Here is a 14,697-nt window from a genome sequence, read left to right as displayed (position 1 = left end):
TGTGTGTTCCAGTACCTCCTCTTCACAGCTCGCTGGTTTGCATATTGTATCCATTGTAGAGAATTTCTTTAGAAATGAATATATGACTTGTCTTGCCTGGACATGTTTTGTCTATGACTAATAAACAAACTAAGCTGGAATCCAGGGAGCAGATTCTCCAAGATTCTCAAGGAGCTCAAGAATGTTTCATCTGCTGAGCAGAGGTGAATGGAAAATATTGATACCACATCAGTATCAGTATTGGGTCAATTTTTGAGTTTCAGATTTTCTCGTGTAATTTTGTTTTTGTACTGTAGTCTCTGAACTCTACCTCAGAAAAGACTTTGTCTTGATTAGCTTTCATGATACATTTTTGCACTCTCATTTTTGCATTTCTATTGTCATGTTAATATGTTACAAACACCTATAAACTTTGTCCAAATTCTATCCCAGGTTTGAACAAAATAATTAAAAAGAAAAACCACAAAAACACTTTAAGTTCAGAAGTTTGATGACAAATTAAACTTAAATCTGAAGTGTTGGTATCAACGGTACTGGCACTACTGGTATCGGATTAACATCAAAAATTGCAGTATTGCAAGAATTCAACAAATATTCTTTTCTTGTTTAATGCCGGTTCATAAGTAACCCAGCCATTCTAGTGTTAATAGAGCACTACTGATCCATTAAAACATTTTTTTAATCCAACTGCCTGCAGATTGAGACAGGAAGTGATTGAAGGCAGGATCAGGTAGACACCATTCAGAGTAAAAACAATCACTTTATTACCAATAGCAATCATGAAGTGTTGTTGCCGTCATAACAACATGACCCCCCAGTGCCCACCCACATCACTACCCAGTACAGTAGAACCTTACGGAGTATAAGGAATAATTTAAGACAGTCAGGCTATTTATAAATAACTGCAGTGATCAAATGTCAGGAAATGAAACCCTCAGGTCCTCATAGAGCCAGATACCCAGGAGCCCCTCCCCCCTCCGGCTGTTCAGTCTCACCATCTGAGTTCCAGCAGAAGAGATTCTACAGCAGTCAGCTTCACATAAACAGGAAGGTTTAAGAGAAGCTCAGCATCAGGTCAAAGGTCAGGTTCCTCTGATGTGGCTGTCCTGGTTTCAGCTAGAGCTGTGATTGGCTGCCTATAGCAGCCTGTGAGGCCCCTCCCTGAAGCTGATGTCACAGAGCAGGGCCAGGTGGTCTGAGGGGTAGTGGTATGAGGGCAGGCGGTTGGGTCCGATCTGCTGCTCTGTGGGGATGTCCAGCAGCGCCTCCACCCTCAGGGCGCGCTCGCTGTACCAGATGTAGTCCAGAGTGCTGCAGCTCTCTCCAGATGGGCGGATCTTCCAGCTGGTGTACGCCGGCTCCGTCTGCCCGTCACCGCTCAGCAGCTTGTAGGCGGAGCTCAGGCCCAGAGGGGAGGAGCTAAAACGCCTGTAGACATCCTCCGAGGGCTCGGCGTTGAAGTCCCCGCACACCACCAGAGGGATGGGCCCCGGCCCGGCCCCCGAGCCAGGGGTCGTGATGCCCTGCAGGCTCTGCAGCAAGTCGGCGCCTTGCGCGCTCCGCAGCCTCTCCCAGCCGCTGCGGGCCTTCAAGTGTGTGACGGCCACACACAGCTGACGGCCCGTGGCCAGGCAGCGCAGCGTCTGAGCGATGGCCACCTGGTTGGTGGGCAGCATCATGGCTGACAGCCGCAGGTGGGCTGTGGAGTGCAGGTGGAAGCGCGAGCGGCGGTAGAACAGCGCACAGCCGTCAGGGCCGTTGTTGTGCTCCACATCCAGACAGGGAGACCAGGGTTTGGGTAGGAAGTTGCCATGATAACCGAGGCGGGCCATAATGGGCTGGAAAGTGTCATAGTAGTGGTCTACTTCCTGCAGACACACGATGTCGGGTCGGTAGGTGAGGATCTCCTCCAGGATCTGGTACTTCCTCTCATGCCAGCTGAGAGCCTCTAGGGGGCAGCGGATGAAGCTGTCCTTCCCCTCACCGAGAGCTGCACACACACACACACACATAGCATGAACTCACACCATGAACACACAGTAGTTAACAGAACACAGCTCCTCTCAGCATACAGAACCTTACCTTGGGCCAGGATGTTCCACTGCAGGACCCGTATGGACGGGTTGTGCTGGTGGCTGCAGGGCGCCAGCAGCTTGGGCTGGACCAGGTCCCGGTGAGGCCGGGCCGGGCGCCGCCGCAGCGCCTCCTCACACTCTCTGAGCAGCTGCTCCGGCTCCACCTCCACCAAGTCCTGGTCCTCATCCAGGTCCGGGTCGGGCTGGGTCAGAGAGGAACTGCTCAACGCCTGGGCCATCGTCCCAAACAACCTGCTACTGCTGCTGCCCATTGGACAAACTGTGAAGGGGGGAGGGGCAGGACAGAGACACATTAGTCACAAGAAGCTGGGGTCAAAGGTGAAACACGGTGGAAGTGAACTGCACTGAGGTTGACTTGCTTCAGCTTGTAAAGCCGTGGTTCTGTTAATTAAGTTCAAGTCCAGTTTATTTGTAGAGAACATTTCAGCAACCAGGCAAAGTGATACACATCACAAACATCATACAGTCAACAATTATGAAACAAACAATAAACATTACATTTTGTCAAATGCCATCATCGAAAACATACATCAAATATATTGATCAATGTTCAGTTCTGAATCTAAGGCAGCTGTAAACATTGTCTCATCCCCACATAAATGAGCTGCAACAGTTTATATATTAATTTATTGCAGTCCAGATTATTAATTCAATTTGTAACATTTAATCCAGACTGCTCAGTGATCCTCAAACGTGAAAATGTGCAAATGATCTGTGCTCAGTTCTTCATAGTTGAAGTTAAATGACCACATCAGTCTGAGTAGGAAACTTCCTCTGCTGACTGAACCAGCAGCCTATTGAGCACTGCTGCCACCTAGTGACTAGAGGCTGGTTTATGGTTCAAGCATGAATAAAAGATCCATCCATCCATCCATCCATCCATCATCTTACCGCTGCCTATCTCCAGCGGTCAACAGGTGAAAGGGGGGGGTCACCCTGGACATGTCACCAGTCCATCACAGGGCAACACAGAGACAGACAAGACAACATCAGGCAAGCACACCTGAGGATAATTTAGAGAGACCAATCAACTTGACAGTCAGGTTTTGGACTGTGGGAGGAGAGAACCCATGTATGCACAGGGAGAACATGCAAACTCCATACATACAGAAAGACCTAGGACCTTCTTGCTGCAAGGCAACAGTGCTACCAACTGCACCACTGTGCAGCCCATGAATAAAAGACATGAATACCAAAGGGAGTGAGAGGCATCTCTGCCTCTCACTCCCCCTCAGACAACTCACCACCTCACTATTTGAAAAGAACTGCTTTAAAGACATTGGATCACATGGATCCAACAGAGGAGAAAATCAGGTCCCAACGGTCCCAACATCTAGAACATTCCTGCAGCTGGGAACCCAAACATGAACATCTGCTACTGCACCAGAGGTATAGTACATAAATGTACTGGTCCAGAAATCGATCTATAATTCTAGTAGGGTGATGTGGTTGTCTATAGACAAAGGACCATTCAGAGTCAAGTCCACTGCAAAGTGTAATTACCAGCTCCACATCGGTAAACAAGACTCCAGTAAGCTGAGAGAAGGGCGATTCTGCTCCCCTGCCAGGTCTTACACTAAATAGCTTTGAGGGAATCTCCTAAGCTGCAGTGAGAGTCAGCATCTGTGATCTACAACAGCTAACCACCAGGTGGAGGAAGGAAGGGTCTTACCCCTGGCCTCCTTCTTTGGTCAGATCTGAATCCACAGAGCAGGAAAGTCCGTCTGTCTGTCTGTCTGTCTGTCAGTTCCTTCTCTGATAGTCCTGCACTAGAACGGCCCTTCCCTCTGTCTGCTGTGACTCAGCTTAGCATCTCATCCTCCCTGACTCATCAGGCCCCTCCCCTTCCTGCAGGCTGGGTGACAGAGTGACCTCTGGGAGACGCACTAAGTCAGGCTCAGACCAGGACAGCTCTTTCATTGTGATGAAGATGAGGGTTGATGAACAGATGAAAGGAGCTGCGTGCATTTAGACAGAGGCTCAGAGTTCAGAACCAGGTTAATACTTTTCTCAAGAAATAATTTACTGCTGAAAGAGAAAGTGTATGTTAGAACTTCTACACTCAGACCTTAGAACTTTATTTCTTTCAGAATAAAGTTTATCTACATCAAACTGGAGTGACCAACATGTGATGGTGCGAGCCTCCAGCTGTGAAATTAACATAAGATCTAATCAACATATTTTTCTGTGGTGAAAACAACCACAGTATCTCTGAAACCAACATGAAACTACTGAGCAGAAATACAGAAGACTCAGGTCTGAACCACTCCTTCACATCACATTGCTGCCAATGTGATGTTGGCAGCAATGTGATGCATTCTCAACCCTGAGAATGCAGGTAATGATACATTTCCATCTATCCGTGAGCCCATTAACGTAGCACTGAGAGGTAAAACATAATAACTCCACCCTGGAATAAGAAGGTAAGGAAAAAGAAAAAAACAACTTTCCTTTTGCATTACCTCTCATTCTTCTTCTCCTCCGGTTAGGATTAGTCCGGTGCTGACTCTCACCTGATTTGAGCTGAAAATCTAGCCAATCAGATCAACCAGAATAGTTACCATGCTAACTGACAGATGTGCCATCTAAACAGATGAATGGAGCTCAGTCTTGGAGGTATTCTGTCACAGACGGTCATGTTGTATGCGACCTTCAGAAATGCTAGTGTGAAAGCAAACTACTGCTGAGATCTAGGAAACATGCAGATAATCACAGGGTTTTGAATCACAATCCCTCAAAACCAGAACTCAGAACCACATCAGGTCTGTTGTAAAGACAAAGTTCTTTAGTCTGCTCTGTAAGACCAAATGGATTGAACCTGTGTAGTATTTTCAATCCATCTAAACAAATCCACACACTGACAGGCGGCAGTATCTACAGGTTTACTGTCTTGCCCAAGGGCGTTTTGACATGTGGCAGGGGAAAGCTGGAGTCGAACTCTTTTCCACTGATTCCCTGCCTCTACCAGAAACACAAACTGATACTTACACCACCTACATCCCACGTGGACCCGGTTCCAGTCGGTCCGAAGGATCTCCACGGAACAACTGTCTGTCTCCACCCGTCCTCTCCGTTGGACCTTCAGTCATCCCACAGTCTTTCTCCTCTGAGTGGCGCAGAGTGACAGCACACAGTCATCATGACACAGAGCGATGACTCACTCACAAGAATGGTCTTGTTCTCCCTCAAACAGCCACACACACACAAACCAGGCCAAGTAGGCAGTGCAAAGAGAAGCTCAGTCAACTGGAACAAGGCAGAAAGGCAACAGGCCTGACAAACCTCAACTCCCATGACTCAATGAACTCTCTGACCTTTGCACCCAAATAGTTTTACTATTCTGAAGCCATCTATCATATTCAGTCCAACTGTGCAACACATGGAACTGACACAGAACTTGCACAACATAGATAGCAGCTAATATTACTGTCACTAACAACAAGTAGTTCAACATCCCAACTGGAACACAACTAAACCAAATCACTCAAGGAACATTATTAGCTCTTTTTCCTGGTATTTTAAGCATGAAGTCTCAGGACAGCACAGATTTACTCCAGAACAGCCTGGTGGCACACATTTAGCTGTAGAAGAATGAGAACCCACAGCAGCACTAATCACATGCCCCCCTAACTGAATTACCAGGAACACAAATTAGATTCACTTACACGGAATGTGAAAGAAATGACAGTAGATCATGTGATGGAAAACAAAAGCAAAGCTTTATACAGAGTCACTGAGGAACTAATTACAGAACCATTAGCAGCTATGAGCACTGAAGGTTCCAATAATGGGGAGCAAAAGCTGGAATACTTTCCATTGGAAGAGAATCTGATAGAACAATGAATAGATGGTACTGAATAACCCAGTCTCTCTTGGATATTGAGGCAGGGACAACGATCCTGTTAAAAGAAACCATTGTAATTCCCATTGGACCAATAGCACTGGACAACATCAACATAAATGATAGGATCCAAGGTTTCTAACTGGGACATGGAAGAAGTGCAATGGACTGATAGAAAATGAACAGAATTAATCTGCGCTCTTTTTTTTTTTGAAAAGGAGATTGGAGAGCGTGTTCCAACTACCAAGGGATCACATTTCTCTGCCTCTATGGAAAAGCTTCCTGCAGAGGTTGAAGAGGAGATTTAAACTCATTGCCATAAACTGAATTCAGAAGCAATACAGCTTTTGTCTCAGCCACACAACAGTGAACCAGATCTTTACCCTGAGAGTTGAGGGAACTTTAGCTGTATGGTCAACAGGCGTTTAGTGGCATCAGAGAAGGCACAGGACCGTGTCACTTGAGATACCAGTGAGACCTTTTAGGACCAGATTCCTGATACCAACTGATACCATGTCAAACTCTTCACCAGTGGACACTGGACACCTATGTTCCCAGTCATATTATTGTTCTGCATCAACAGGCTCTCAGGATAGTGTGGAACCTCAGGATCAAACCCTGCTTTTTACCAATGATGTGGTTTTGTTGGCTTCTTTAAGCTATGGTGTTCAGTGTCCCTAAGTAACGCACGCTGAATGTGTGTTGTTCAGAGTGTAAACAATGTGGGAAGTAGCACATTAGCTGTCATCCTATGAAAAACTGACAGCCTGAAATCTAAGTTTACTCAGTCTTTGACAGAGACAGTGGGCTGCTGAGTCACAGCTGATCTGGCAGACATGCTAATGCCAGCAGATTCAGATAGTGGATCTCCACATTCCTTGATATGGAAATGAGCAGTCATTCTAAAAGACTAAAAGGTCAGCTGAAACAGTGTTGGACTAACCAGCTGTTAGCTTCCACCACTCCAAGGTGTCTGTACTTTCCAACAAGCTCATGGTGACACAACAGACTAGGCAAATGTTGCTAGTAAAAACCTTCATCTGATTAGCCCTCATCAGCACTACTATAGTAAATTTGTACTGTGTGCCAGTTAAATATTTCCATGCATAGGGGACAAAGTACATGTCCTGTTGATCCATAATCAGCAGGGCACTGACTGTCTTCATGCATTGTTTCTATTCATATTGTTGATTTCAGTTCTTCAATCCCATCTAGTTGACTCAACATATCAGAACAGAAACTGAGGCAGGCCTAGATCTAGTTCACCTTGTGTAAATCATCTGTTGACTGAAGTCCTAGATCAGTTACGCAATAAGTCACATTGAGACTATTAAAGCAGAGATCAGCATGAAATGTTTGAACAATTTCAGTTTTAAAACACTCAGGCCCAAATTAAAAAAGTAACGGAATTAGTTTTGAACAGTTTACAGGGGAGGATCCAGGAGAATTGGTTTAACTATTTGAAGACCTGGCCATGTGTCAGCAGCTCTGATTCACTGATACTTTGAGAAGAGAAGTGGAAAGTCATGGAATACAGACGGAAGTAAAGAGAGAATGAGCCGGAGGAGATTACTGGGCTCAGGTACCTGCCGGAGGATCATCAGGATCAGGGTTCAGGTTCATCGGCTCTCAGAGTTTTAGTGATGGCAGGAATATTGATGACTTGGCAAGAACAATGTTAACAACAGTTAGGCACAAAATGCCTCATACTGCTGGAATATTAGGATTTTAAGAAGTATTTGAATTTATGTATGCATTTTTTATGACTGGAAGTAATTTTGATGTTTTGGATCAACTCAAATCTGGCAGAGAATCAGAAGGGGAAGTAAAAGATTAGGGTGATGGCAAGAAGGTTTTCTAATCTTGAAGCTAATCCCTTTGGCTAAATCCTCAAAATGCCCCTACGCTGTTGTAAGCAGGGTCTGAATGCTGGTAAGCCAATAAAGATTTAGTGACTGACTTTTGAGAAAGATAAAAGTAGTTTTTTACATTTGTTTTTGTTTTACAGAATATTTAAAAAATTTTTTTTATAAACAATCATGACAGATGGTCATTTCTCATTTCCTGGCAGACACATCTTCATTAAATAAAATTAATCTTAAATCTAAATCCACTAGGCTTATGAATAATTGTGGGGTTTACCATACATTCCAGACCTGTTATTTGTGTAAATATTTTAGAAAAGTCTATGCATTCTCAGAACCAGAACCAAACATGGAGAAGTAGCATTCAGCTTACGCACCACAAATATGGAGCAAACCTCCAGAAAACTGCAAAACAGCTGAAACACTGAGTTCCTTTAACTTAAGGCTAAAGTCCCACCTGTTTAGAGTTTCTTTTGAACCATAATAAATGGAACATTGACCAACATTTTCAACATGTACCAGTGATTTTGATGATGATGATGGCTATCATCAAAATGTAATGTTTGTCCCTGGTTTTTCAATTGTCCAATCTATGTTTTTTTTTTATGATGCGACTTTGAACTGCCTTGTTGCTCAAATGTGTTTTATAATTAAACTTTATTGGTTGATTGATGTTTTTGGGTCTAAAGTATGTAAAACTCAAAGAAGATGACAAGCTTGCAAAACGTTCATGAAATAAAGTTTGACAATGATAAAAGTAAATATGTGGATGTGAGAGCAAACAAAGAGAAAGAAAACGTACAGGCAGGTCAAGGTACTCTGTATTTTCAGTTTTTTGCTGATTTCCTATCAGTTCACCACACTTTATGTGGTCTGCTACAGCTATAAAAAGTATCAGCAAACAGCGAACAGGTCTGTGAACTGAACATGTGACAGAGGTCATCTGAAGGAGGCAGGGATGATGCTGGTGAGAGGTTTATAGCAGAGACGAGAATAAGCTGACATCTTCATCTGCCCGTAACCATACAGCCAGATATGTTAACGTTTGTAGATTTAAAGAGGAACAGCAAAAGAGCAGCAACTAATGAGTGGATTAGCTGTGACTGGTAATAACCGACGGTGTCACTCAGGAAATGTGACTGTGGAATATCATCTTTGTTGCCTGCAGTCTGATAGAACATTTATAACAAAGCGGATTTACAAGCCACATTGTATGACTTGAAGTCGTTACTTTTCCATTCTACTCATTTTGGCCATAATGATCATCTGGGACAAGAAATAAATAAACCAGATTGACACTAAAAAAGATGAAAGTCTTGTTGGTTTTTAGATTGTAGTTTTAATTTGCTCGTCTCTAATGAGGCGAAGTATACAGCCAGTTCTTCTTTTCAGAAAGTTGTCACCACTGGTCCAGAACTTTAGACACCTAAAAATCTCATAAGTCTCAGTTCGCTTGCCGTGGTAACATAGAGAAGGAAGTGACACTTGGAGGGAGGCGGGGGAAACCATCAACCCAGAACCCACAGTTTGACTCATGAAAACGTCACGTCGCGACGTGTTAATAGGTCAAAGTTTCTTGGTGACATGTTAATGAAAACAGTACCTGGTGCTGTTATGGTGCTGGCTGCGGCACCCGGCTTCAGCGGGTCACCGGTTCTTCTGACTCCCCCTCCTCCGGGGCCAATGTGACAACAGCGGGTTCCAGTAGCGGCTGACCCAGCCGGGGGAAGCGGTGTCCGGGCTGGTTGTCCCCCCACTGATGAAACGCATATTTCCCTGAACAAAGCGGAACAACGACGAGCTGAATTCATTCTGAACTGTCGGGAGCCGCACTAAAAAAGCCTTTCGTCTTTTCACTATTTTTGATAAAACCCGAGTTATTTAATTCAGCTAAAACTTTCTAATGTTCCCCTTCACGCGGCTTCTTCTCTCTCTGTAGATCTGACGGAAAGCCGGCCGGTAAGTTACATCATTTTTCTGAGTTACTGAACGCCGGTACCGCTTTGAGGGGAAACCTGCTAGTGGGATAGTCCACAAGGCTCTGTGAAAATCTCACAGTTACAAAACAAATGCCATTTACAATAACAGTGGTTATATCGTGATAAATGTAGATATATAATTAGCTTTTTCCCTTAACAAATTAATAAAAACTTCAATTTGAAGAGCTGCTCATCCACCTCTCACCCCTGCTGTGCAGCTGTGGTTTGAGCCGCTCTGACTTTTGTAAGGTTGAGCGGAAACTCATGAGGAAAAAAAGGGCGTTACTTTTCCACATTTCAGCCAATCAGCGTTCTGGAATTTTACAGCGTAAGTATGACGAATTTTGACATCAGCACCTCTCCTGTTTCCCAACAGAGGGGACTTTACGTCGGTTAATTGATTTTTGTGAAGCTTTACTAGCTCACTGTTCCGCGGCCAGCTAAGCAAGCATCAGTTCCTTTCTATACTTTATTAAAATTAAAAGAATAATCTTTGTTTGGTTAGTTTTCCATATAAAATCAAGCGGCGCATTGGCAAATAATCTAAATGTGTAAAGATTCTGTATATTGAGCACTCTATTGTACTTTAAACTGATCCATAATTATATGTTTCTGTAATAAATATGTCAATGCTCCATGTTTTCTAATCAGGGTTTTTTACTGAATGTCCCCTGAACTTGTTAGAGTTAATCAAGGTCAAACTGCTGTTCAGAAACCATTATGTAACCAGATAAGGGAGCAGTGGTGTTGGGTTGTCATCCACTGTCTGAAGGTTGTATGTCTTTTACAATTTTAACGTCACGGATGTGTTTATGTATACAAGACAAACGTCATAACAGTAGCAAAGAGAAGATAAAACAAAACAGAAGGATGTTAAACACAGCTCTGAATATGTCTGATGTTTCACAAGTTTTTATCATTCTGACCACTCTTCCAGTTGAACTGATGGTGAACACAGAGAAGAAAGCTCATCACTTAGCAAGTTACAGGTGTCACACTGGTTGGTAACAAAATACCTCCTGAGTATCTAACTCCGAACCCAAGAGACCTAAAGCTGTTAGTGGCCATTAATTAGGGATGGCCACTAAATAAGTAATATTAGGTATTACCAAATGGCTTAACATTCTGTACTGATCCGTCCAATGTCCTCTGCTGACATAATATTGGTTGATGAAGGTAACAGTTTCTGTCTGGAAACGCAGGCTCTCTCCCTTTCAATCTCACAGTGTACTATAGTTTCTCCAGGAAATGATGAGTCTGGCCGACGTCTCATCCAAGTGAGATGTGTCTGTAGACGTGATCTTTGCAGTGGATCGGGCTCAACATGGACAAACAAATCCCCTCGATATTTGTTTCTCCATGGGGAGGAACATCCAGGTCTGCAGAATGTGTTGGGAGCCAAGAGGGGGCAGGATTCTATGCTGATCAAATCTAACTTTAAACCAAATGTATAGCGCTTTAATTTAAACTTTTATGCCTGCTCACAGTACCCAGAAAAGAACGTGTGATGTGCACACACTTTGAATGGTGGAATGGCCAATTTTTAAAACATTTAAACCGAAACCTTGGTGAGAGGAACCAGTGACTATTGAAACAAACTTTGTTGTCTTTTTTGCTGTTTTCTTGCTTGAGAGAGTGTCCTTGTGCATGCTTCCCCTCTACACCAGCAAAAATTATAATAAATAAATAAATAAATAAATAAATAAATAAATAAATAAATCCTACAATAATGACAGATACACCTCAGCTCAGCTCACCTCCCTTCTGGGGTAATTTGTAGTTGGTGTTTATTTGCTGCCATCTAGTGGTCATCTAGTAATACTGCGCAAATTGGACAGCCAGCCATGGTTTTTCGTTTCAAAAAGTAAAATGAATAAATACTGGAAAGCTTTTGGGTGTTTTTGATTTTTCACTAAGTCATTGTTTCTTTAATTACTTCTCATGACCTTTACCAAAACACATTTCACAGATTTAAAGTTGATTTTAGTGTAATAAAACAAATGTTTCTAAATTTTGCCTTTGAAAGAAAGACACTAACTGGGATTATTGTTGATTTACCTGGAACCAAATAGACCTGACTATGTGAAAATGGATGAGTGTTTCCTGCAGGTTAATCACTGCTATCCAGAGATAATTTAAAGTAGCAACATATGAAAAGTCCAATTGACAGGGGGGTAGAGTGTCCCTTAAATTTTACTCAAGTAAGAGAAGTAGTAGTTCAACATATTTTTATTCAAATAAAAGTAAAACATAGCAGTCCAAGAAGTGACGGAAGCATAAAAAAGTGTTTTAGAAACTCTACTCATGTTCTGAGTAATTGATCATAGTCCGAGTCAATATCTTACAATGATGTCATGCATAATTTTACACTTTTTTTTCTCTTTGATAAGTTCTGATATTTTTAAGACAAAAATGAAACATTGATACATACAAATAAATAAATAATAAATTAAACACATTAAATAGATAAATTCCTCAGAGATGGAATATAAAAACATAAAAATGATAAAACCAGTACTTACAGCAAGTTATCTGTATACAGTGTGTGTTAGAAAATGGTAGAGTACATTCAGTGACAATACAGTATGTATTGTTAACCGCATATTCCCATGATCTTCAAATGGCACAAAGGGCTTAACAGAGTAAAATGAAACTTGTGTAGAAACAAGAATTTTTATTTTGACATAAACTGTATGTTATTGTCTGTGTCTGCTGCATTTTGGTTAAAATCGGTTTGTTCTTCATTTAGTGGATGGAGTAACCAGATATTCTACTCAAATAAGAGCAACAATACTAATATCTAAAAAATAAAAGTTAAAAGTACTGTGCTGTAAAACTATTCTTAACTATGCTTATAAGTATTTTCCCCCAAAATGTTACTCCAGTAAATGTAACTAAGTAAATGTAACTAGTTACTACTCACCTCTGGTCCAATTAGTGGATTGAATTTGTTCTGCAGTTTCAGAATGGAGCCTCTTTCAGCACAAACTTCCAAAATGTGTCTAGAGGATTTACAATAATGAGTGTACAGTACAAAAGTCACAGTGTCAAAAAGTAATAATAATTGTCAGAAAGTTTTACATTATATTGTAAAACATTACAATCATGATGATGTTGTCTAAAAATGCAACTTATAACTTGCACAAAAAGGCCTGAATACAAAATCCTTTTATATCACAGATCTCTGATTTCTATTCATAAAAACATTTTGAAATCATGCATTATTTTTCTTCCACTTCACACTTATGGGTTACTTTGTGTTAGTCTGTCATATAATCTCAATATAACATTTGGGTGAAATGTGACAAAATGTGGAAAACCTGAAGTAGTACAAATATCTCTGCATGGCTCCTCATTCTGACTCCTCCTCAGCAGACTCTTCCACTTGTTCCACTGAAGCTTTAATGTTGTATGGTATGAATGCTGGTAATGCTTTGTTTTTGCTGCCTCCACATCTTTGCTGCTCACCCGTCTGTGCCCCATCCAGCTGCCATCTTGAAATGATCTGCACACTAATTTACACGGCTCATTTCACCTCACTATTACTCTGTAACAAGCTGAGCCAAGTATGAATTTCTCCGGCTGCCATCATCTTTGCTAAATGGATGCTGTTTGGGACTATCATTTCAAGTTTTTAGCAAAGAGTGTTTAATGAGAGGGGGTGAAAAAGAAAATGCCAAACTGATTTCCTGTTTGGCTGGAAACCCCATGATTTTGAAAAACAAACAAAAATAAATCAATAAACACGAGTCCCTTTTGTGTTGTTATACAGCCTCAGTTCCTGTCGAATTTCTAAAACTCTGCTCCATCTTTCTGGTTTATTTTTATGTCCAGGATTCTTGCTGCTAATTTCCTGTTTTAACTAATGTAGAAATTCAGATCTGGGCGTAGATGTCTTTGTGAGTATTTAATGAGTAATTTCAACTATTCTTTTTGGAATATGGGCTTAATGAACAATACCAAAAGTTAAGTAAATTTCAACAGCAAAAGATTCAGCAGTTTAAATTCTTCTCAGTTTTCTCTAAAACACAAATGGGGAAAATCCTGTCTAATTTTGCCGCCATGCAAAAAGGTGAACAGTGTTTAAGTTCCATAAGCCATCAAATTCAAATTCAATTTGAAATTCAAATTTAAAAATGGTTAATTGATCCCAAAGGGAAGTTATAAATGCTGTAACTAATTTAATAACGAGTTTCTACATGTTTTGATTGATTGGGCACTAAAAAAGAATTTCCCTAAACATTAAAACTGCAGTATGTAGCTTTTATAAAAAAAATTTTCTTTTACATATTTGTTGAAACTGTCACTATGCCATGACACTATGGTGTGAGACAGATAACATGTAAAAAAAAAAATCAAGCTCCTCTGACTACTTCCAGTGCTCCCACTGCTAACTAGAAGTAACCAATCAGAGCCCTGTGATGGGTCTTAGCGCTGTCAATCACCATTGTGAGTGTGCCACCTAAAATGAGACATCCATCAAAGAGAAAACATCCTTACATACCAGCTCAGAAGCTTTAGATAAAGCTAATAATTGATGATAAAAACAGATTAACTATCACTTAACAACTGTGCAAAAAAACGTTGTTTAGTCAGAAAAAGAGGAAGACGCTTGGTTACAGTTAGAAATAGCTTGTATGATTTATTGAATCAGGCTGTTGATTTGGTCCAAACCTGCATCGATGTGTGAGAGTCACTGACTGAGATGAGATTTCTGTTTCTGAAGGTTTCAGAAAATAAGCATTCTATTAGCTGCGGTAAAATGTAGTTGATCTAAACAGTAGATCAACTACTATTTCTGCGTTACAATCATCATTGTAACGCAGAAATAATGAAAATAAGATTATTAATAAATCGGTATAAGCTTTTCAGGAGCAAGAAACAAACCTGAAAATGTCTTTTCAGTCGTTACTCCA

At 41.4% G+C, this 14,697-nt stretch overlaps 1 protein-coding gene across 2 annotated transcripts; it reads right to left on the bottom strand.

Moving 5' to 3' along the window:
- Positions 1 to 661: 661 nt before the first annotated feature.
- On the bottom strand, positions 662 to 9,991 carry nocta (nocturnin a). 2 transcript variants are annotated; one of them, XM_028031323.1, is made up of 3 exons: positions 9,406 to 9,991; positions 2,083 to 2,355; positions 662 to 1,990 (listed from the first exon to the last, which is right to left on the bottom strand). In XM_028031323.1, the coding sequence occupies exons 1-3, from the start codon at positions 9,611 to 9,613 to the stop codon at positions 1,137 to 1,139; spliced, it is 1,335 nt and encodes a 444-aa protein (XP_027887124.1). In that variant the 5' UTR covers positions 9,614 to 9,991; the 3' UTR covers positions 662 to 1,136. The 2 variants fall into 2 exon arrangements, with proteins under 2 accessions (XP_027887124.1, XP_027887126.1); XM_028031325.1 differs by lacking the exon at positions 9,406 to 9,991 and adding an exon at positions 5,085 to 6,144.
- Positions 9,992 to 14,697: the final 4,706 nt, after the last annotated feature.

This window comes from Xiphophorus couchianus, chromosome 11, assembly GCF_001444195.1.
Source record: "Xiphophorus couchianus chromosome 11, X_couchianus-1.0, whole genome shotgun sequence".
Classification (NCBI taxonomy): Eukaryota; Metazoa; Chordata; class Actinopteri; order Cyprinodontiformes; family Poeciliidae; genus Xiphophorus; species Xiphophorus couchianus.
The sequence above is the reverse complement of the archived record's forward strand: the minus strand, read 5'-3'. Positions and strand labels throughout refer to the sequence as shown.